This window comes from Oncorhynchus gorbuscha, linkage group LG03 (assembly GCF_021184085.1).
Source record: "Oncorhynchus gorbuscha isolate QuinsamMale2020 ecotype Even-year linkage group LG03, OgorEven_v1.0, whole genome shotgun sequence".
In the NCBI taxonomy this organism is placed as follows: Eukaryota; Metazoa; Chordata; class Actinopteri; order Salmoniformes; family Salmonidae; genus Oncorhynchus; species Oncorhynchus gorbuscha.
In genome coordinates, this window is record NC_060175.1 from 96,197,993 (window position 1) to 96,220,398 (window position 22,406).

At 44.8% G+C, this 22,406-nt stretch overlaps 1 protein-coding gene across 1 annotated transcript; it reads right to left on the reverse strand.

Moving 5' to 3' along the window:
• Positions 1 to 2,469: 2,469 nt before the first annotated feature.
• On the reverse strand, positions 2,470 to 19,850 carry LOC124023173 (rho-related GTP-binding protein Rho6-like). Its single transcript, XM_046337707.1, has 3 exons — positions 19,615 to 19,850; positions 19,011 to 19,098; positions 2,470 to 3,629 (listed from the first exon to the last, which is right to left on the reverse strand). The coding sequence occupies exons 1-3, from the start codon at positions 19,671 to 19,673 to the stop codon at positions 3,384 to 3,386; spliced, it is 393 nt and encodes a 130-aa protein (XP_046193663.1). The 5' UTR covers positions 19,674 to 19,850; the 3' UTR covers positions 2,470 to 3,383.
• Positions 19,851 to 22,406: the final 2,556 nt, after the last annotated feature.

A 22,406-nucleotide genomic window follows, 5' to 3' on the forward strand; every position in this document is an offset into this window, starting at 1 on the left:
ACACATTGATTGTTAAAAGTGTTCAAAGTTAGGAGGCTTCCACATAACGTGCCCCAATGGGAAAAGCTTGTATCGTGCCAACAGTGACTAGAGCCGAATGTTTAAAACCAGATTCTCTCAGTCTCATTTCTTTAATTCACTCGTCTCCCAACGATACTTCACAACTGATAGCATAGAATAAACTGACATCTTCAAATAGCATTATTCCTCTTCATACTCAAATTCCAAACTCTTTAGTGGCACAGCGAGAGATGTCATTGGTTACCTTACATACCAGTGGCTACTGACGAGACAGAAGAAGGGAAAGTGGAACCAGATCGGACGCCATCTTGATTCTATAATAATAAATATAATATAATATATGCCATTTAGCAGACGCTTTTATCCAGAAAGGATGGTTCAGTTTGTTTTGCCATACTGTATGTATATCCATGGAGTAGTGTGGTTGCAAATATAACACATAGACAAAATGCATAAGATATATGGAATAGTTGATCTTAGACAACCATGTGAAGAGAAGGTGACCAGGGCAGCTGGACACTGAAGCTGGAGGAGATGAAAGACACATGCAGAGGGACACATGGAGTTAATTACAGGGTCTAAAACACAGGCCACAGGAAGAGGAATGTATAGTATTTTTAGTATAGCTGGACACGCTAGAAACTGAGGAGACACATAGTCTGCTGATCTTAGATAATACACAAACAAAAGAATGCATTTAGTTAAGTGCAGGAACAAAGCAAGGGTCTTATCATTATCTGGCCGAAAGCAGATGTGGGCGTTACTGGGCTGAACAAGCAGGACGCACAGATTGGGATGTAACTGTATTTGCATTGGGGGATGAACTGATGATGTATGCATGGATATAAAGGGAAGAGCGAGAGCTCTGGAGGGGGTGGGTCCTGCGGGGCTCTCCGGCTTGTGATACTGCTGTATTAAAAGTCTATATTGATTTTCACAAAGTTCTTCATTGTGTCATATTTGAACCGATTGGCCACTACAGTAGCAGCAGGATATATTGGCCACTCGATCAGCTGACTTTGCATCACAATCACTTAAATCATTATTGCTTGATAGTTAACGCCGAGATAGATCAATGCTGTACTGCACACACACAATTATAACCAAGAAGCAAACTATTAAAGCTGAAAAAGGCTCCTAGTTTAGTGACACATTGGACTGGACTGCCCTCCATGATGCTGGGACTTGAGGTGTGACAGAACAACGAGAGAAAGGGACGGAAGAGTAGAAACATTTAGGAAGAGAGGAGACTAAAGGAAGTGGAGTGCTACATTGTTGAACATTAAATAAATCAACAGCCATATTTCCAGAAATCAGGATGAAACTTAGAGGTTATTATTGGAATGGTATAATGGAAACCGTATACTGTTTGATCATCGTTGATTATCAAAATACCAATACTGTGATGCTACACGCTCTTCTGTAGTAGGATTTATGTGAACTGGACATCACATTTCCCCAGTGGATTCAGACAAGTTTTTAAACAGCATCTTCTAGTTTCAAACAGACAGTCCTGTAAATAATCACCTCAAGGAATTGCAACACTGACCTGCCAACCATTACCAGATGTAACTTCACAGATCTCTTGACAGAGCTGCATTAAACTGTGTTGTGCCTATGGCCCCGATTAAAACAATATACCCCACTCCCTGGAAGTGTTTTTTTCTTCATCAAAGCACTCCTCATCAGACAATTCTCAGCTACAATCACATTGTTTTCTATCTCTGGAAGCTCCAGTACATTCACATTGTTTTCTATCTCTGGAAGCACCAGTACATTCACATTGTTTTCTATCTCTGGAAGCTCCAGTACATTCACATTGTTTTCTATCTCTGGAAGCACCAGTACATTCACATTGTTTTCTATCTCTGGAAGCTCCAGTACATTCACATTGTTTTCTATCTCTGGAAGCACCAGTACATTCACATTGTTTTCTATCTCTGGAAGCACCAGTACATTCACATTGTTTTCTATCTCTGGAAGCTCCAGTACATTCACATTGTTTTCTATCTCTGGAAGCACCAGTACATTCACATTGTTTTCTATCTCTGGAAGCACCAGTACATTCACATTGTTTTCTATCTCTGGAAGCACCAGTATATTCACATTGTTTTGTCACTTCCCTCTTTTCTTCTCCCAAAGCTCCAATATCCATCTGTTCTGTACTTTTCCTCTGTAACCTGGTACTCCACTGACTGAGAGCAGATGGCTCACACTGGTGTCTGTCTGTCTGTGTGTATATCTGTATGTCTGTCTGTCTGTCTGTCTGTCTGTGTATATCTGTCTGTCTGTCTGTCTGTCTGTCTGTCTGTCTGTCTGTCTGTCTGTCTGTCTGTCTGTCTGTCTGTCTGTCTGTCTGTCTGTCTGTCTGTCTGTCTGTCTGTCTGTCTGTCTGTCTGTCTGTCTGTCTGTCTGTCTGTCTGTCTGTCTGTCTGTCTGTCTGTCTGTCTGTCTGTCTGTCTGTCTGTCTGTCTGTCTGCCTGCATGTTCGTCTGCCTGCTTGCCTGCCTGTCTGCTTGTCCGTTCGTCCGCCTGCCTGCTTGTCTGTCTGTCTGACACCTTCCTGTTCACGCAATCAGCCCTTATCCTTCAAGGCCTCCTCTCCTCACGGCCGAGACAATGAGAAATGTAATGGCCCTCTGTTCACGCAATCAGCCCTTATCCGTCAAGTCCTCCTCTCCTCACGACCGAGACAATGAGAAATGTAATGGCCCTCTGTTCATGCTATGATCCCATCAAACACTCCTCTCTCCACGTCTCTCTCAAACAGTCAGCCCCCGTTGGGCCTTAATCAAGAAGATCACAAACACTGTTTGAGCACTGATTTGCTCATGTTGCTACACCTTATAGTTGACACTCTGTAATACAGAGGGGATACAATTTTCAGTAATGTCTGAGATATTATCATGCTCAATTTAGTTTTTTAAAATAGGTATTTAATTGTCTTGAGAGGCATTTTTACATCCCAATGTTAAAGCCTTGTCACACGTTGCACATTTCTCCAATTTGGACAAATCAACATGTTCCTAAATAGTAGTGATGTCACACCATCATGGTTGCATACCGTTACTGTAACAGGTGAGAAAAATGGTTCGCTGATGATCAAAAAGCCAAGTTACAGTAGTGAAAAAGATTAGATATGCACTGAAGAGTAGTTCAGGACAAGGTGTCCACCTGTTCTGAGTTTATTTGACTTTGGGGGCGGGGGCGGGGGGGGTCAGCATGGAGGAAGAGCCTTCTCATGTTAAAGCTATCGTGATGAAACCAACCACACCTTCCCCGAACCAAACAGTCAAGGGGTTCTGGGGAATCGGAGCAGCGTGTTGGAAGGGAGCGAAAGCCCCCTCTCCCCAGGTCTCCACTCACATGATGGCGCAGCTCTTGGTCTTCTCCTTCTTGAAGGTGGTGGAGAGCAGCTCGGAGCGGCTGGGGAGATGGAGGAGCCTCTTGGATAAGCGTTGAGTGGGGCTGGTCTTGGGGAGGAGCTGGAGCTTGTTGATGCAAGCCAGAGAGGCCGTACGGAACACACTGTGGATACTCTTCTCTGAGGTGAACGCTGAACACTCCAGGTAGGCCTCAGTACCAAGCTGCTTGGCCATGGAGGAACCCTGGGGAGGAAGGGGCAGAGGAGAGAGGCTGAGAGCTTATTCTGTTCCACACAATAGATTTCACCATACATCTCTATCTGAACAGGTGTGTGTGTGTGTGTGTGTGTGTGTGTGTGTGTGTGTGTGTGTGTGTGTGTGTGTGTGTGTGTGTGTGTGTGTGTGTGTGTGTGTGTGTGTGTGTGTGTGTGTGTGTGTGTGTGTGTGTGTGTGTGTGTGTGTGTGTGTCTGTCTGTCTGTCTGTCTGTCTGTCTGTCTGTCTGTCTGTCTGTCTGTCTGTCTGTCTGTCTGTCTGTCTGTCTGTCTGTCTGTCTGTCTGTCTGTCTGTCTGTCTGTCTGTCTGTCTGTCTGTCTGTCTGTCAAGGTCCCCATCAGGAAAATGTGGCACCGGACATTTGACCACCAACATTTTAATTTACCAGACATAAGAAATGTACCGGACCCATGTGCATTGGGTGTGTAATCTGATTAGTGCGTCCACCCACGCTGCTCATTGGGTGTGTAATCTGATTAGTGCGTCCACCCACGCTGCTCATTGGGTGTGTAATCTGATTAGTGCGTCCACCCACGCTGCTCATTGGGTGTGTAATCTGATTAGTGCGTCCACCCACGCTGCTCATTGGGTGTGTAATCTGATTAGTGCGTCCACCCACGCTGCTCAGCATGACAGAAATCACATTTAGAATACGGTAATTCATTCTTACAAATTCTGATGTTTTGAAGATGTTAGAATACCTGTCCACATTTAGTTTTCCTCAGACAACAAGACAAAATAACCAACAGCTAAATCACTAGCCTATGTCAATCTACTATAGTGGAAAGGTTTAGGCCACCTATTCCAAACAGACTCTGGGATAGTTGTGGGATGATAGACCCCAAAACCAGGCTACACACAAAATAAATGTCTGATGCAACAGATCAGAAGGTTAAGCTTAAAATGTTGAGAAACTACTATTTGTTCACATTATAAAGCAGTAGGCTACGCTCAAATGTGCGTTCCGTAATACTATTAGCAGGAAAACACCGTTGTGCCTCATAATAGCTATTAAAACATTCAGTATATGTTTTAAAAATGCATTTTCCCTCAAGCAATACTGCAAAGTGGTGTGTGATGCGCGAATGAAGCCTGCCTTCTGTTGCTGTTTAATGCCGCATTCAAGACAACTGGGAACTTAGAAATCTAAGTTTTCTGTCTTCAGTGCGTTCAAGACAACTGGGAAAGTAACTAGGTCTGACTGGGAAAAATCCAACTCTGAATTAAAACTCGGGACTTTCCGACCTGACGATCACTGACGCCATGATTTGACCTCGTATTTTTCAGAGTTCCCAGTTGTCTTGAAAGCACCACAAGATTCAGCAGCAGCAGCAGCTCTCGCGCTGTCTGACAGATTTTCCACTCAAAGGCTCTGTATCTGCATACTGTACACGTGTGCCAATTTAATTCCACAAAACTATGCACATGAACCTATAGACCCCAGTTAAATGTACAGTGGGGAGAACAAGTATTTGATACACTGCCGATTTTGCAGGTTTTCCTACTTACAAAGCATGTAGAGGTCTGTCATTTTTATCATAGGTACACTTCAACTGTGAGAGACCGAATCTAAAACAAAAATCCAGAAAATCACATTTTATGATTTTTAAGTAATTCATTTGCATTTTATTGCATGACATAAGTATTTGACCACCTACCAACCAGTAAGAATTTCGGCTCTCACAGACCTGTTTTAAGAAGCCCTCCTGTTCTCCACTCATTACCTGTATTAACTGCACCTGTTTGAACTTGTTACCTGTATAAAAGACACCTGTCCACACACTCAACCAAACAGACTCCAACCTCTCCACAATGGCCAAGACCAGAGAGCTGTGTAAGGACATCAGGGATAAAATTGTAGACCTGCACAAGGCTGGGATGGGCTACAGGACAATAGGCAAGCAGCTTGGTGAGAAATCAAATCACATTTTATTTGTCACATACACATGGTTAGCAGATGTTAATGCGAGTGTAGCGAAATGCTTGTAAAGAAGGCAACAACTGTTGGTGCAATTATTAGAAAATGGAAGAAGTTCAAGATGACGGTCAATCACCCTCGGTCTGGGGTTCCATGCAAGATCTCACCTTGTGGGGCATCAATGATCATGAGGAAGGTGAGGGATCAGCCCAGAACTACACGGCAGGACCTGGTCAATGACCTGAAGAGAGCTGGGACCACAGTCTCAAAGAAAACCATTAGTAACACAATATGCCGCCATGGATTAAAATCCTGCAGTGCACGCAAGGTCCCCCTGCTCAAGCCAGCGCATGTCCAGGCCCGTCTGAAGTTTGCCAATTGAACATCTGGATGATCCAGAGGAGGAATGGGAGATGGTCATGTGGTCTGATGAGACAAAAATAGAGCTTTTTGGTCGAAACTCCACTCGACGTGTTTGGAGGAAGAAGAAGGATGAGTACAACCCCAAGAACACCATCCCAACCGTGAAGCATGGAGGTGGAAACATCATTCTTTGGGGATGCTTTTCTGCAAAGGGGACAGGACGACTGCACCGTATTGAGGGGAGGATGGATGGGGCTATGTATCGCGAGATCCTGGCCAACAACCTCCTTCCCTCAGTAAGGGGGCCTAAAACAAGGACCCAAAACACACATCCAGGGCAACTAAGTAGTGGCTCCGTAAGAAGCATCTCAAGGTCCTGGAAAGCCCTAGTCAGTCTCCAGACCTGAACCCAATAGAACATCTTTGGAGGGAGCTAAAAGTCCGTATTGCCCAGCGACAGCCCCGAAACCTGAAGGATCTGGAGAAGGTCTGTGTGGAGGAGTGGGCCTCCCTGCTGCAGTGTGTGCAAACCTGGTCAAGAACTACAGGAAACACATATGATCTCTGTAATTTCAAACAAAGGTTTCTGTACCAAATATTAAGTTCTGTTTTTCTGATGTATCAAATACTTATGTCATGCAATAAAATGCAAATTAATTACTTTAAAATCATACAATGTGATTTTCTGGATTTTTGTTTTAGATTCCGTCTCTCACAGTTGAAGTGTACCTATGATAAAAATTACAGACCTCTACATGATTTGTAAGTAGGAAAACCTGCAAAATCAGCAGTGTATCAAATACTTGTTCTCCCCACTGTATTTCCATTGACTGGTTTATCCATCAATGAGCTTTAAAAGCAATGTTTTTTTTCTTCTTCTCCCAGACAATTGTTTTAATCTGCTTTTTTTTTAAGTGAACAAAAAGCCAGCTATTACCGGCTAACAAAAACCCTGGCCTATGTGTGTCCTCTCAGTCACACCTGCTCATGGGTGATGGGGACCTGTTTCTGATTGGACAGCTCCATCAGGGTGCAGACGTCTGTGCGCAGGTCGGTCTTACAGCCAATGAGAAGGATGCGTGTGCTGGGGCAGAAATCTAAGATCTCTGTCTTCCACTGGAGAGACAACAGAGCAGATATTTACCAACATGATAATGAACAAGTCATGATTTGGGGTAGTTAGCCAAATTACAAATGTCATTTCCCTCATGATTACCAAGATAAATAGTCTACAGACCTGGTGAATCACATAGCTATAAACTAAAACGCAGCAATACGTTGCCTGGTCTCTGTTTTGAATAGCAAGTTTTGAAAAGTCCAATAAAAGCCAGATGATTTGAGCCTGGTAGCTGGCTTGAAAACATCGCTGGGGACTTGCAGACAGTTAGGAATACTGTTTAGAGAGAACAGAAGAGAGAGAAAAGAGAGAGACAGAAAGATAACGTGAGAGATGGGAGCCATTACCTTCTTGAGCCCACAGTCGAAGGTGTCTGGGCGGCAGACGTCAAAACAGAGGAGAGGACAGAGGCCCTGTAACAGAGAGGCCTCACATTGTCATAGTAGGGAGAACCTAGAGGAGAGGACAGAGGCACTGTAACAGAGAGGCCTCACATTGTCATAGTAGGGAGAACCTAGAGGAGAGGACAGAGGCACTGTAACAGAGAGGCCTCACATTGTCATAGTAGGGAGAACCTAGAGGAGAGGACAGAGGCACTGTAACAGAGAGGCCTCACATTGTCATAGTAGGGAGAACCTAGAGGAGAGGACAGAGGCACTGTAACAGAGAGGCCTCACATTGTCATAGTAGGGAGAACCTAGAGGAGAGGACAGAGGCACTGTAACAGAGAGGCCTCACATTGTCATAGTAGGGAGAACCTAGAGGAGAGGACAGAGGCTTGTTACAGACGCCCAGAACAACATTCAGATGTAGTAAAGGGAAGAACATGTAGAAAAACAAAAATAGTTTGGTCTAACACCCGTACCAAATACTGTCCAAGGTCAATGATAGTAGACTCTTTTCTTTTAACAAGATAATGCAGAAAGGAGACATCATATCCAAGAAGAAACAACATTTAGTTGAGCGCAGTAGAGTCAGAGAGAGAGTGAGAGAATGGAACATAAAAATTTGACATACCAATTCGGATCTGGCTAAAAATACTTGAATCACTTATAGAACCCATTGCCCTTTATGGTTGTGAGGTCTGGGGTCCGCTCACCAACCAAGAATTCACAAAATGGGACAAATGCCAAATTGAGACTCTACATGCAGAATTCTGCAAAAATATCCTCCGTGTACAACGTAGAACACCAAATAATGAATGCAGAGTAGAATTAGGCCGATACCCAGTAATGATCAAAATCCAGAAACAAGACATTAAATTCTACAAACCACCTAAAAGGAAGTGTTTCCCAAACCTTCCATAACAAAGCCATCACCTACAGAGATGAACCTGGAGAAGAGTCCCCTAAGCAAGCTGGTCCTAGGGCTCTGTTCACAAATACAAACACACCCCACAGAGCCCCAGGACAGCAACACAATTAGACCCAACCAAATCATGAGAAAACAAAGACATAATTACTTGACACATTTGAAAGAATTAACAAAAAAACAGAGCAAACTACAATGCTACTTGGCCCTAAACAGAGAGTACACAGCAGCAGATTACCTGACCACTGTGACTGAACCAAACTTAAAGAAATCCTTGACTATGTAAAGACTCAGTGAGCATAGCCTTGCTGTTGAGAAAGGCCGCCATTGGCAGACATGGCTCTCAAGAGAAGACAGGCTATGTGCTCACTGTCCACAAAATGAGGTAGAAACTGCGCTGTTCTTCCTAACCTCCTGCCAAATGTATGACCATATTAGAGGCACATATTTCCCTGAGATTACACAGATCCACAAAGAATTTGAAAACAAATCAAATTTTGATAAAGTCCCATATCTATTGGGTGTCATACCAGTGTGACATCACAGCAGCAAGATTTGTGACCTCTTGCCACAAGAAAAGGGCAACCAGTGAAGAACAAACACCATTGTAAATACAACCCATTTTTATGTTTATTTATTTTCCCTTTTGTACTGTAACCATTTGTACATCATTACAACAGCATATATATAGATAATATGACATTTGTAATGTCTTTATTCTTTTGGAACTTCTGTGAGTGTAATGTTTAATGTTCATTTGTATTGTTTATTACACTTTAGTATATTATCTACTTCACATGCTTTGGCAATGTTAGCATATATTTCCCATGCCAATAAAGTCCCTTGAATTGAATTGAATTGAGTGAGATAGAGAGGGAGACAGAGACAAGGAGACATATAGCGAGAGACAGAAAGAGAGGACAGAGACCAGGGGTAATCTCTGAGGGGTATCACTTCTCATGCTGAGCTGTACTTTGCTGTCCCTTCCCCTCTCTCATTTCCCTCCTCTCCTATCCTCCTCATCTCCTATCCTCCTCCTCTCCTCCCCATCTCCTATCCTCCTCCTCTCCTCCTATCCTCCTCATCTCCTATCCTCCTCCTCTCCTCCCTCTCCTCCTCTATCCTCCTCATTTTCCTCCTCTCCTATCCTCCTCCTCATCTCCTATCCTCCTCCTCATCTCCTCCCTATTCTCCTCATCTCCTAGCTATCCTCCTCTCCTCTCCTCCTCCTCTCCTCCCCTCCTTCTCTTCTCTCCTCCCTTATCATCTCTCCTCCCTTAACCTCCTCTCCTCCCATCTCCTCTCCTCTCCTCCCTTATCCACCTCGCCGCTCCTCCCCATCCTCCTCTCCTCATTTATACTCCTCTCCTCCCATCTCCTCTCCTCTCCTCCCTTATCCACCTCGCCGCTCCTACCCATCCTCCTCTCCTCTCCTCTCCTCTTTATGCTCCTCTCCTCCCATCTCCTCTCCTCATTTATCCTCCTCTCATCTCCTCTCCTCCCATCTCCTCTCATCTCCTCTCCTCTCCTCTTTATGCTCCTCTCCTCCCATCTCCTCTCATCTCCTTTCCTCTCCTCGTTTATGCTCCTCTCATCTCCTCTCCTCCTTTATCCTCCTCTCCTCTCCCCTATTGGTGTTTCAGAGTGGGAGAAGATGACAATCAAGACACTAAATCCACATTGATATTTTTATCACTGGATTAAACAAGTGGAACAGAAGAGCGAGGCTGGCTGGCTGGCTGGCTGGCTGGCTGGCTGGCTGGCCTAGGAACAGTGGGTTAACTGCCTGTTCAGGGGCAGAACGACAGATTTGTACCTTGTCAGCTCGGGGGTTTGAACTTGCAACTAGTCCAACTCTCTAACCACTAGGCTACCCTGCCGCCCCATGGCACTTATCGTAAGAGTAGAGGTGTTAACCCCGGTGTCCTGGCTAAATTCCTAATCTGACCCTCAAAACCATCACGGTCACCTAATAATCCCCAGTTTACAATTGTCTCATTCATCCCCCTCCTCTCCCCTGTAATTATTCCCCAAGTCGTTGCTGCAAAATGAGAATGTGTTCTCAGTCAACTTACCTGGTAAAATAACAGATAATTATTTATTTTTTTAAGTTGTCTGGATGTCCTTTGGGTGATGGACCATTATTGATACACACGGGAAACTGTTGAGCATGAAAAACCCAACAGCATTGCAGTTCTTGACACAAACCGGTGCTCCTGACACCAACTACAATACCCCGTTCAAAGGCACATAAATATTTTGTCTTGCCAATTTACCCTCTGAATAACACACATACACAATCCATGTCTCAATTGTCTCAAGGCTTAAAAAACCTTCTTTAACTTGTCTCCCCACCTTCATCTACACCAGGTATTCCAAAACTGGTGTGCGCTATGCCGTCAGGGGTACGCTAAATAAATAAATAAATCACATTTTTAAACAGTCCATTTATATTTTCGAACGGGACTACATAAACTCAGCAAAAAAAGAAGTCCTCTCACTGTCAACTGCGTTTATTTTCTGCAAACTTAACGTGTAAATATTTGTATGAACATAAGATTCAACAACTGAGACATAAACTGTACAGGTTCCACAGACATATGACTAACATAAATGGGAAAATGTATCCCTGAACAAAGGGGGTCACAATCTAAAGTAACAGTCAGTATCTGGTGTGGCCACCAGCTGCATTAAGTACTGCAGTGCATCTCCTCCTCATGGACTGCACCAGATTTGCCAGTTCTTGCTGTGACATGTTACCCCACTCTTCCACCAAGACACCTGCAAATTCCTGGACATTTCTGGGGGGAATGGCCCTAGCCCTCACCCTCTCATCCAACAGGTCCCAGACGTGCTCAATGGGATTGAGATCCGGGCTCTTCCCTGGCCACGGCAGAACACTGACATTCCTGTCTTGCTGGAAATCACACACAGAACGAGCAGTACGGCTGGTGGCATTGTCACGCTGGAGGGTCATGTCAGGATGAGCCTACAGGAAGGGTACCACATGAGGGAGGAGGATGCCTTCCCTGTAACGCACAGCGTTGAGATTGCCTGCAATGACAACAAGCTCAGTCCGATGATGCTGTGACACACTGCCCCAGACTATGACGGACCCTCCACCTCCAAATCATCCCTCTCCAGAGTACAGGCCTCGGTGTAATGGTCATTCCTACGATGATAAATGCGAATATCGACCATCACCCCTGATGAGACAAAACCGCGACTCGTCAATGAAGAGCACTTTTTGCCAGTCCTGTCTATTCTAACGACGGTGGGTTTGTGCCCATAGGCGACGTTGTTGCTGGTGATGTCTGGTGAGGACCTGCCTTACAACAGGCCTACAAACCCTCAGTCCAGTCTCTCTCAGCCTATTGCGGACAGTCTGAGCACTGATGGAGGGATTGTGCGTTCCTGGTGTAACTCAGGCAGTTGTTGTTGCCATCCTGTACCTGTCCAGCAGGTGTGATGTTCGGATGTACAGATCCTGTGCAGGTGTTGTCACATGGGATCTGCCACTGCGAGGATGATCAGCTGTCTGTCCTGTCTCCCTGTAGCGCTTTCTTAGGCATCTCACAGTATGGACATTTATTTCCCTGGCCACATCTGCAGTCCTTATGCCTCCTTTCAGCATGCCTAAGGCACGTTTACGCAGATGACCAGGGACCCTGGGCATCTTTCTTTTGGTGTTTTTCAGAGTCAGTAGAAAGGCCTCTTTCATAACTGTGACCTTAATTGTCTACCGTCTGTAAGCTGTTAGTGTCTTAACGACCGTTCCACAGGTGCATGTTCATTAATTGTTTGTGGTTTATTGAACAAGCATGGGAAACGGTGTTTAAACCCTTTACAATGAAGATCTGTGAAGTTATTTGGATTTTTACGAATGATCTTTGAAACACAGGGTCCTGAAAATAGTTTATTTGGGTGAGTGTTTTCTCTCGCCTTGTTTCACTGCCAAAAATAAAATTAAACCATCTAGTGTTCAGCGAAATAACAACACAATGTCAAATACAGGTTGACTAGTCAAATAATTAACATCCAATCACATTAATCGTTACTCTCTCGCAGGAAATCCACTAACAGTCTGTATGTAGCCAAACGTACCTGCTGCTCATTCCGTTTGCTCGAAGATGGATAAATGGTTTTAAAAAAGTAAGGCCTGCTTCCATAGAGACACATACCTGCTCTACTGGTAATACTGCTACTACCAGCAGTACTACACCTGCACCTGTCGACAACACAAGTTTTTCTGCTTCCATAGAGACACATGCCTGCTCTACTGGTAATACTGCTACTACCAGCAGTACTACACCTGCACCTGTCGACAACACAAGTTGTTCTGCTTCCATAGAGACACATACCTGCTCTGCTGGTAATACTGTTACTACCAGCAGTACTACACCTGCATCTGTCCACGACACAATTTGTTCTGCGTCCATAGAGACACATACCTGCTCTACTGGTAATACTGTTACTACCAGCAGTACTACACCTGCACCTGTCGACAACACAAGTTGTTCTGCTTCCACGAACACATCCAATGCTAGCATCAGTAAATCTACATGTTGTTGTTAGCCCAGCTAGCATGGACACTGACATTTGTGAATCTGATGAAGCGGAAGAGCTACTGCCCCCTCACCCGGGAAAGCACCAAGCTACTGCCTCCTCACCCGGGAAAGCACCAAGCTACTGCCTCCTTACCCGGGAAAGCACCAAGCTACTGCCTCCTTACCCGGGAAAGCACCAAGCTACTGCCTCCTTACCTGGGAAAGCACCAAGCTACTGCCTCCTTACCTGGGAAAGCACCAAGCTACTGCCTCCTTACCCGGGAAAGCACCAAGCTACTGCCTCCTTACCCGGGAAAGCACCAAGCTACTGCCTCCTTACCCGGGAAAGCACCAAGCTACTGCCTCCTTACCCGGGAAAGCACCAAGCTACTGCCTCCTTACCCGGGAAAGCACCAAGCTACTGCCTCCTTACCCGGGAAAGCACCAAGCTACTGCCTCCTTACCCGGGAAAGCACCAAGCTACTGCCTCCTTACCCGGAAAGCACCAAGCTACTGCCTCCTTACCCGGGAAAGCACCAAGCTACTGCCTCCTTACCCGGGAAAGCACCAAGCTACTGCCTCCTTACCCGGGAAAGCACCAAGCTACTGCCTCCTTACCCGGGAAAGCACCAAACTACTGCCTCCTTACCCGGGAAAGCACCAAGCTACTGCCTCCTTACCCGGGAAAGCACCAAGCTACTGCCTCCTTACCCGGGAAAGCACCAAGCTACTGCCTCCTTACCCGGGAAAGCACCAAGCTACTGCCTCCTCACCCAGGAAAGCACCAAGCTACTGCCTCCTCACCCGGGAAAGCACCAAGCTACTGCCTCCTCACCCGGGAAAGCACCAAGCTACTGCCTCCTTACCCGGGAAAGCACCAAGCTACTGCCTCCTTACCCGGGAAAGCACCAAGCTACTGCCTCCTTACCCGGGAAAGCACCAAGCTACTGCCTCCTTACCCGGGAAAGCACCAAGCTACTGCCTCCTTCATCAAACAACATTGTTTCACAACGCATCAGTGACATGGCAGGAGATGTTTTGAAACAATTACTGCTTTGCATACAAGCCAGTGAATTCTATGCGTTACAGTTGGATGAGTCAACATACGTGGAGGGCCTGGCACAGCTCCTGGTATATGTGTGTTACAGCTGGATGAGTCAACAGACGTGGCGGGCCTGACACAGCTCCTGGTATATGTCTGTTACAGCTGGATGAGTCAACAGGCCTGACACAGCTCCTGGTATATGTCTGTTACAGCTGGATGAGTCAACAGACGTGGTGGGCCTGGCACAGCTCCTGGTATATATCTGTTACAGCTGGATGAGTCAACATACGTGGTGGGCCTGGCACAGCTCCTGGTATATGTCTGTTACAGCTGGATGAGTCAACAGACATGGTGGGCCTGAAACAGCTCCTGGTATATGTCTGTTACAGCTGGATGAGTCAACAGACGTGGTGGGCCTGGCACAGCTCCTGGTATATGTCTGTTACAGCTGGATGAGTCAACATACGTGGCGGGCCTGGCACAGCTCCTGGTATATGTCTGTTACAGCTGGATGAGTCAACATACGTGGCAGGCCTGGCACAGCTCCTGGTATATGTCTGTTACAGCTGGATGAGTCAACAGACGTGGCGGGCCTGGCACAGCTCCTGGTATATGTCTGTTACAGCTGGATGAGTCAACAGGCCTGGCACAGCTCCTGGTATATGTCTGTTACAGCTGGATGAGTCAACAGACATGGTGGGCCTGAAACAGCTCCTGGTATATGTCTGTTACAGCTGGATGAGCCAACAGACGTGGCGGGCCTGGCACAGCTCCTGGTATATGTCTGTTATAGCTGGATGAGTCAACAGACGTGGCACAGCTCCTGGTATATGTCTGTTACAGCTGGATGAGTCAACAGGCCTGGCACAGCTCCTGGTATATGTCTGTTACAGCTGGATGAGTCAACAGATGTTGCGGGCCTGACACAGCTCCTGGTATATGTCTGTTACAGCTGGATGAGTCAACAGACGTAGCGGGCCTGACACAGCTCCTGGTATATGTGTGTTACAGCTGGATGAGTCAACAGACATGGCGGGCCTGGCACAGCTCCTGGTATATGTCTGTTACAGCTGGATGAGTCAACAGGCCTGGCACAGCTCCTGGTATATGTCTGTTACAGCTGGATGAGTCAACAGGCCTGGCACAGCTCCTGGTATATGTCCGTTACATTTATGGGGGGGGGGTCAATTAAGGAAGACATCCTCTTCTGCAAACCATTGGAAACCAGGACAACAGGAGAGGATATTTTTAAAGTACTGGACAGCTTTGTGACATCAAATGGACTTTGGTGGTCAAGAGGGTAGTAAGTTTTAAGTTCCTCTGCGTACACATCACAGACAAACTGAATTGGTCCACCCACACAGACAGGAGGCTGAAGAAATTTGGCTTGTCACCAAAAGCACTCACAAACTTCTACAGATGCACAACCGAGAGCATCCTGTCGGGCTGTATCACCGCCCACAACCGTAAGGCTCTACATAGGGTAGTGAGCTCTTCACAACGCATCACCGGGGGCAAACTACCTGCCCTCCAGGACACCTACACCACCCGATGTCACAGGAAGGCCATAAAGATCATCAAGGACAACAACCACCCAAGCCACTGCCTGTTCACCCCGTTATCATCCAGAAGGTGAGGTCAGTACAGGTGCATCAAAGCAGGGACCGAGAGACTGAAAAACAGCTTCTATCTCAAGGCCATCAGACTGTTAAACAGCCACCGCTAACATTGAGTGGCTGCTGCCAACGTACTGACTCAACTCCAGCCACTTTAATAATGGGAATTGATGGAAATTGATGTAAAATATATCACTAGCCACTTTAAACAATGCTACTTAATATAATGTTTACATACCCTACATTACTCATCTCATATGTATATACGGTACTCTATATCATCTACTGCATCTTTATGTAATACATGTATCACTAGCCACTTCAAACTATGCCACTTTGTTTACATACCCTACATTACTCATCTCATGTATATACTGTACTCGATACCATCTACTGCATCTTGCCTATGCCGTTCTGTACCATCACTCATTCATATATCTTTATGTACATATTCTTTATCCCTTTACACTTGTGTTTATAAGGTAGTAGTTTTGGAATTGTTAGATTAGATTACTCGTTGGTTATTACTGCATTGTGGAAACTAGAATCACAAGCATTTCTCTACACTCGCATTAACATCTGCTAACCATGTGTATGTGACAAATACAATTTGATTTGATTTGAAGATGTTTTGATATTTGTACTGAGGGCGCAAAAGCAATGACAGGGAGACATAGTGGAGTGGTAATGCGCGTGCAAGCAGTTGCTCCCTACGCCACTTGGGTACACTGCAGCATCCACCGAGAGGCTCTTGCTGCCAAGGGAATGCCTGACAGATTGAAAGATGTTTTGGACACTACACTGAAAATGGTTACCTTTGTTAAAGCAAGGCCCCTGAATTCTCATGTATTTTCTGCACTAAGAAATGATATGGGCAGTGACCATGTAACACGTTTACAACATACAGAAGTGACCTGGTTATTAAGGGGCAAAGTATTGACTTTGTTTATTTATTGAGAGACGAGCAAAGTTTTCATTACTGACCATTTTCACTTGTCTGACTGCTTGCATGATGACGAGTTTCTCACAAGACTGGCCAATCTGGGTGATATTTTTTCTCGTCTGAATGATCTAAATCTAGGATTACAGGGACTCTCCGCAACTATATTCAATGTGCGGGACAAAATTGAGGCTATGATTAAGATATTGGAGCTCTTCTCTGTCTGCATTAACAAGGACAACACATAGGTCTTTCCATCATTGTATGAGTTTTTGTGTGCAAATGAACTCAAGCTTACAGACAATGTCAAATGTGATACAGAGAAGAACCTAAGTGAGTTTGGTGCGCAATTACACAGGTACTTTCCCGAAACGGATGACACAAACAACTGGATTCTTTCATGCCCTGCCTCCAGTCCACTTACCGATATCTGAACAAGAGAGCCTCATCAAAATTGCAACAAGCGGTTCTGTAAAAATGTAATTTAATCAGAAGCCACTGCCGGATTTCTGGATTGGGCTGCTTTCAGAGTATCCTGCCTTGGCCAATTGCACTGATGCAACCACATACCTACGTGAGAGGACATTCTCAGCCCTCACTAGCTTGAAAACTAAATACAGGCACAGACTGTGCGTGGAAAATGATTTAAGACTGAGACTCTCTCCAATACAACCCAACATTGCAGAGTTACAGTATGTGCATCCTTTCAAGCCCACCCTTCTCATTAACCTGTGGTGAGTTATTCACAATTTTAGATGAACAAATAAGGTTTTATATGTAAGATGGTTAAATAAAGAGCAACATTATTGATTACTATTATATTATTATTTGTCACTTCCCACAAACCGGGTTGTAACAAAAACTCACACTAATTCTTGTGTTTATTAAATGTATCATATAGTGTGTGTGTGTGTGTGGCAGGCTTACAAGGATGGCAAAAAACAATATTTGGAGAGTGAGCTGACCCTGGTGCTAGAGGGGGTACACAGCTGGAGGTTGAATGTTTGAAGCAGTACAGGACTATAAAAAGTTTGGGAACCACTGATCTACACTGACTGAAGTGGATTTAACAAGTGGCATCATTAAGGGATCATAGCTTTCATCTGGATTCACCTGTTCAGTCTATGTCATGGAAAGAGCAGATGTACTTAATGTTTTGTACACTCAGTGTATACCACACTAGCTGACAATGTCACCAGACATAACCAAGCTAATTTATTTACAATGTAATGTACAGAACAACACAGGAAAAAGTAGCCACCCTTTGCCTTGATGACAGCTTTGCACACTCTTGGCATTCTCTCAACCAGCTTCATGAGGTAGTCACCTGGAACGCATTTCAATTAACAGGTGTGCCTTGTTAAAAGTTTAATTGTGGAAATGTGTTCCTTAATGTGTTTGAGCCATTCAGTTGTGTTGTGACAAGGTGGGGGTGGTATACAGAAGATTGCCCTATTTGGTAAAAGACCAAGTCCATATTATGGCAAGAACAGCTAAAATAAGCAGAGAGAAAGGACAGTCCATCAATACTTTAACACATGAAAGTAGTGCTGGTGACAATGTCTGTGATTTATTTAGTTTTCAAGGCACACTTAACCTGCATGGCTAACAAGGCATTCTGCAGCATTACGCCATCCCATCTGGTTTGGGCTTAGTGAGACTATCGTTTGTTTTTCAACAGGACAATGACCCAACACATCTCCAGGCTGTGTAAGGGCTATTTGACCAAGAAGGAGAGTGATGGAGTGCTGCATCAGATGACCTGGCCTCCACAATCCCCAGACCTCGACCCAGTTGAGATGGTTTGGGACGAGTTTGGGATGAGTTTGGGACGAGTCGGACCGCAGAGTGACGGAAAAGCAGCCAACAAGTTTGTTGTTACAGCCTGAATTCAAAATGGAATTTCATGAAAGTGAAAATGTTTTTAGAAATTTTAGCAAATATATATTGAAAATTAAATGCATAAATATCTAATTGACTTTACTTAAGCATATGTGGGAACTCCTTCAAGACTGTTGGAAAAGCATTCCAGGTGAAGCTGGTTGAGAGAATGCAAAGAGTGTGTAAACCTGCCATCAAGGCAAACTGGCTGTTTGGAGAATCTCAAATATGAATCATGTTTTGATTTGTTTAACACTTTTTTGGTTACTACATGATTCCAAGTGTTCTTTCATAGTTTTGATGTCTTAACTATTATTCTACAAAGTAGAAAATATTTTTACAAAATAAAGAAAAACCCTTGAATGAGTAGGTGTTCTAAAACTTTTGACCAGTACTGTATATTCTGTTCTCAAAAGGAGGGCCCCTCAACAAGGTCTTACTCGGGGCTGTAAAAAGCTTGGTAAAATGTAGGCCACCGTAGCCAGTTCATATAGATCAGTGAATCTCAAAATGTTTCATGTACCACCAAATTCGTTTTACTCTGCCTGGAGTACCCCTGCACTAGTGATAGCGGATATAGGTTGATGATATAGGAGGAGAGGATGTAGTTACCTGACGTGTCCCACAGACTGAGCTCCACACGCTGCTCCTCAAGTTCCAGACACGCTGTGTAGTTCTCAAACACTGTGGGAACATACGTCTGAGGAGAGGAATGACATAGCAGTCTGTTAATATCATCCCTGCTACAAGTGATGGACTTCATTTTCACAATTCAGATCTACATTAAAGTGAAATACAGTCTTCTAATACGACAATCGTAAACATTTGAGTGTAAACGAATTAGCAGGCTAGCCCAATAAAAATGAATGGGGAAAAAATGATGCGTGATCATATGTCTTTTTCAATGTGGTGATGAAACCCATTTCAACGTGGTGATGATCAGAAGCCTACAGTAGAACATGTGATATAATCCGATGTGAAAACGGTGAATTATTGGACATGCCGTAGATACAGGCATCCTGGCCTGAAGCGGATGATGATGCTCTATCAGAAATGGATCCATCGTCAATGTATTCCCAACTTTTAAAAGAGCCGTTTATGAGGCTGATCAAATCCTCAGAAACATGTGCTCAATCAATATGGAATCTTTGCAGAACATATGTAATGTGTATCTTAAAATGATAGTATTGCAACAGGAGATCAAATATTCGCGTACCTCTGGATAACAATCCTTCGCGAGGACTTGCAACATCGCAGTTTTTCCGCATTGAACATCCCCAACAAGAACCAGTTTACATCTCACCACCAACGGCTGTGGATTTCTCCTTTCCTTCATTTTTGTAATAGTCAAGAACACAAGTCTTTATTAAAGAAAAATAGTAAAAACGCGAAAACCAAGAGAAAAACGTCCTTGTTAGCGGTAGAGTACCGTAGCCTATTCTGAAGTGTAGTCTAGTCCTAGAAGGACGCTTGCATTTGGTGTAATGAGAGTCGATACTGCGTCTCTTTATAGTGCGCTCCAACAGCCAATGTGCGCTCCAACAGCCAATGGGCGCGCGGTTTTCCTGACTCTCTTGTATTTCTTTCACAGCCGCAGAGTTCTATTGTCCCTGACCGCTGAAATTAAATGGGTTATATTGCCTTATGCCAGGTAGTTATAGAAATACAATTTTAAACCTAAATAATCCACATAAAAGTATTATGACTTTGTTTATGAGACAGTTTTTCTCTAGGGCTGCAAGTCAAGATGGTGGAAATCTGAAAGAAAAAAAACAAACTTTGTAACCATAAACCTCACTATTTCCAATGGCAGTTATTTTAGCCTACCTGTTCATTTGCATTTCATTACACTCAAATAATATATGCAGGCTACTGTATTAGTATGTTGGTCAGTCATTAAATCAAGTTGGCATATTATTCCTCAGGACATTGAGTATGGTCTGGTAGGTTGCTCTAGATCTAGGCTTTAAGGTCACCAATTCAATCATTATATTGACTTAACTCTGCAAGATCCATAGATCAAAGAACTCTTAGAAAAAAAAGTGCTATCAAGAACCTTAAAAGGGTTCTTTGGCATTCCCCATAGTAGAACCCTTTGAATAACCCTTTTTGGTTCCAGGTAGAACTATTTTGGGTTCCACGAAGAACCCTTTCCACAGAGGGTTCTAGTTGAAACCCAGAAGGGTTCTCCTATGAGGACAGAACCCATTTGGAACCCTTTTTTCTAGGCATCAGGGCTGAGGACAATATCCATCAGACGATTTCCACTGTTAGATAGTTAGTCTGCTGTCATCAGAACCACAGGCTCAAATCACTGGGCAGAGTTGTGGGATGGACTACATCTAGTTAGTCTGCTGTCATCAGAACCACAGGCTCAAATCACTGGGCAGAGTTGTGGGATGGACTACATCTAGTTAGTCTGCTGTCATCAGAACCACAGGCTCAAATCACTGGGCAGAGTTGTGGGATGGACTACATCCTAGTTAGTCTGCTGTCATCAGAACCACAGGCTCAAATCACTGGGCAGAGTTGTGGGATGGACTACATCTAGTTAGTCTGCTGTCATCAGAACCACAGGCTCAAATCACTGGGCAGAGTTGTGGGATGGACTACATCTAGTTAGTCTGCTGTCATCAGAACCACAGGCTCAAATCACTGGGCAGAGTTGTGGGATGGACTACATCTAGTTAGTCTGCTGTCATCAGAACCACAGGCTCAAATCACTGGGCAGAGTTGTGGGATGGACTACATCCTAGTTAGTCTGCTGTCATCAGAACCACAGGCTCAAATCACTGGGCAGAGTTGTGGGATGGACTACATCTAGTTAGTCTGCTGTCATCAGAACCACAGGCTCAAATCACTGGGCAGAGTTGTGGGATGGACTACATCTAGTTAGTCTGCTGTCATCAGAACCACAGGCTCAAATCACTGGGCAGAGTTGTGGGATGGACTACATCTAGTTAGTCTGCTGTCATCAGAACCACAGGCTCAAATCACTGGGCAGAGTTGTGGGATGGACTACATCTAGTTAGTCTGCTGTCATCAGAACCACAGGCTCAAATCACTGGGCAGACTTGTGGGATGGACTACATCTAGTTAGTCTGCTGTCATCAGAACCACAGGCTCAAATCACTGGGCAGAGTTGTGGGATGGACTACATCTAATTAGTCTGCTGTCATCAGAACCACAGGCTCAAATCACTGGGCAGAGTTGTGGGATGGACTACATCTAGTTAGTCTGCTGTCATCAGAACCACAGGCTCAAATCACTGGGCAGAGTTGTGGGATGGACTACATCTAGTTAGTCTGCTGTCATCAGAACCACAGGCTCAAATCACTGGGCAGAGTTGTGGGATGGACTACATCTAGTTAGTCTGCTGTCATCAGAACCACAGGCTCAAATCACTGGGCAGAGTTGTGGGATGGACTACATCTAGTTAGTCTGCTGTCATCAGAACCACAGGCTCAAATCACTGGGCAGAGTTGTGGGATGGACTACATCTAGTTAGTCTGCTGTCATCAGAACCACAGGCTCAAATCACTGGGCAGACTTGTGGGATGGACTACATCTAGTTAGTCTGCTGTCATCAGAACCACAGGCTCAAATCACTGGGCAGAGTTGTGGGATGGACTACATCTAATTAGTCTGCTGTCATCAGAACCACAGGCTCAAATCACTGGGCAGAGTTGTGGGATGGACTACATCTAGTTAGTCTGCTGTCATCAGAACCACAGGCTCAAATCACTGGGCAGAGTTGTGGGATGGACTACATCTAGTTAGTCTGCTGTCATCAGAACCACAGGCTCAAATCACTGGGCAGAGTTGTGGGATGGACTACATCTAGTTAGTCTGCTGTCATCAGAACCACAGGCTCAAATCACTGGGCAGAGTTGTGGGATGGACTACATCTAGTTAGTCTGCTGTCATCAGAACCACAGGCTCAAATCACTGGGCAGAGTTGTGGGATGGACTACATCTAGTTAGTCTGCTGTCATCAGAACCACAGGC

Bases quoted from the DNA above. Each gene is read 5' to 3' on its own strand.
- LOC124023173 (XM_046337707.1), bottom strand. From the start codon at position 19,673: ATGTTCAATGCGGAAAAACTGCGATGTTGCAAGTCCTCGCGAAGGATT. The intron at 19,099-19,614 runs GTACGCGAATAT...TCCTCTCCTCAG, and splicing joins CGAAGGATTGTTATCCAGAG to ACGTATGTTCCCACAGTGTT. The intron at 3,630-19,010 runs GTAACTACATCC...CTTCCTCCCCAG, and splicing joins CAGTCTGTGGGACACGTCAG to GGTTCCTCCATGGCCAAGCA.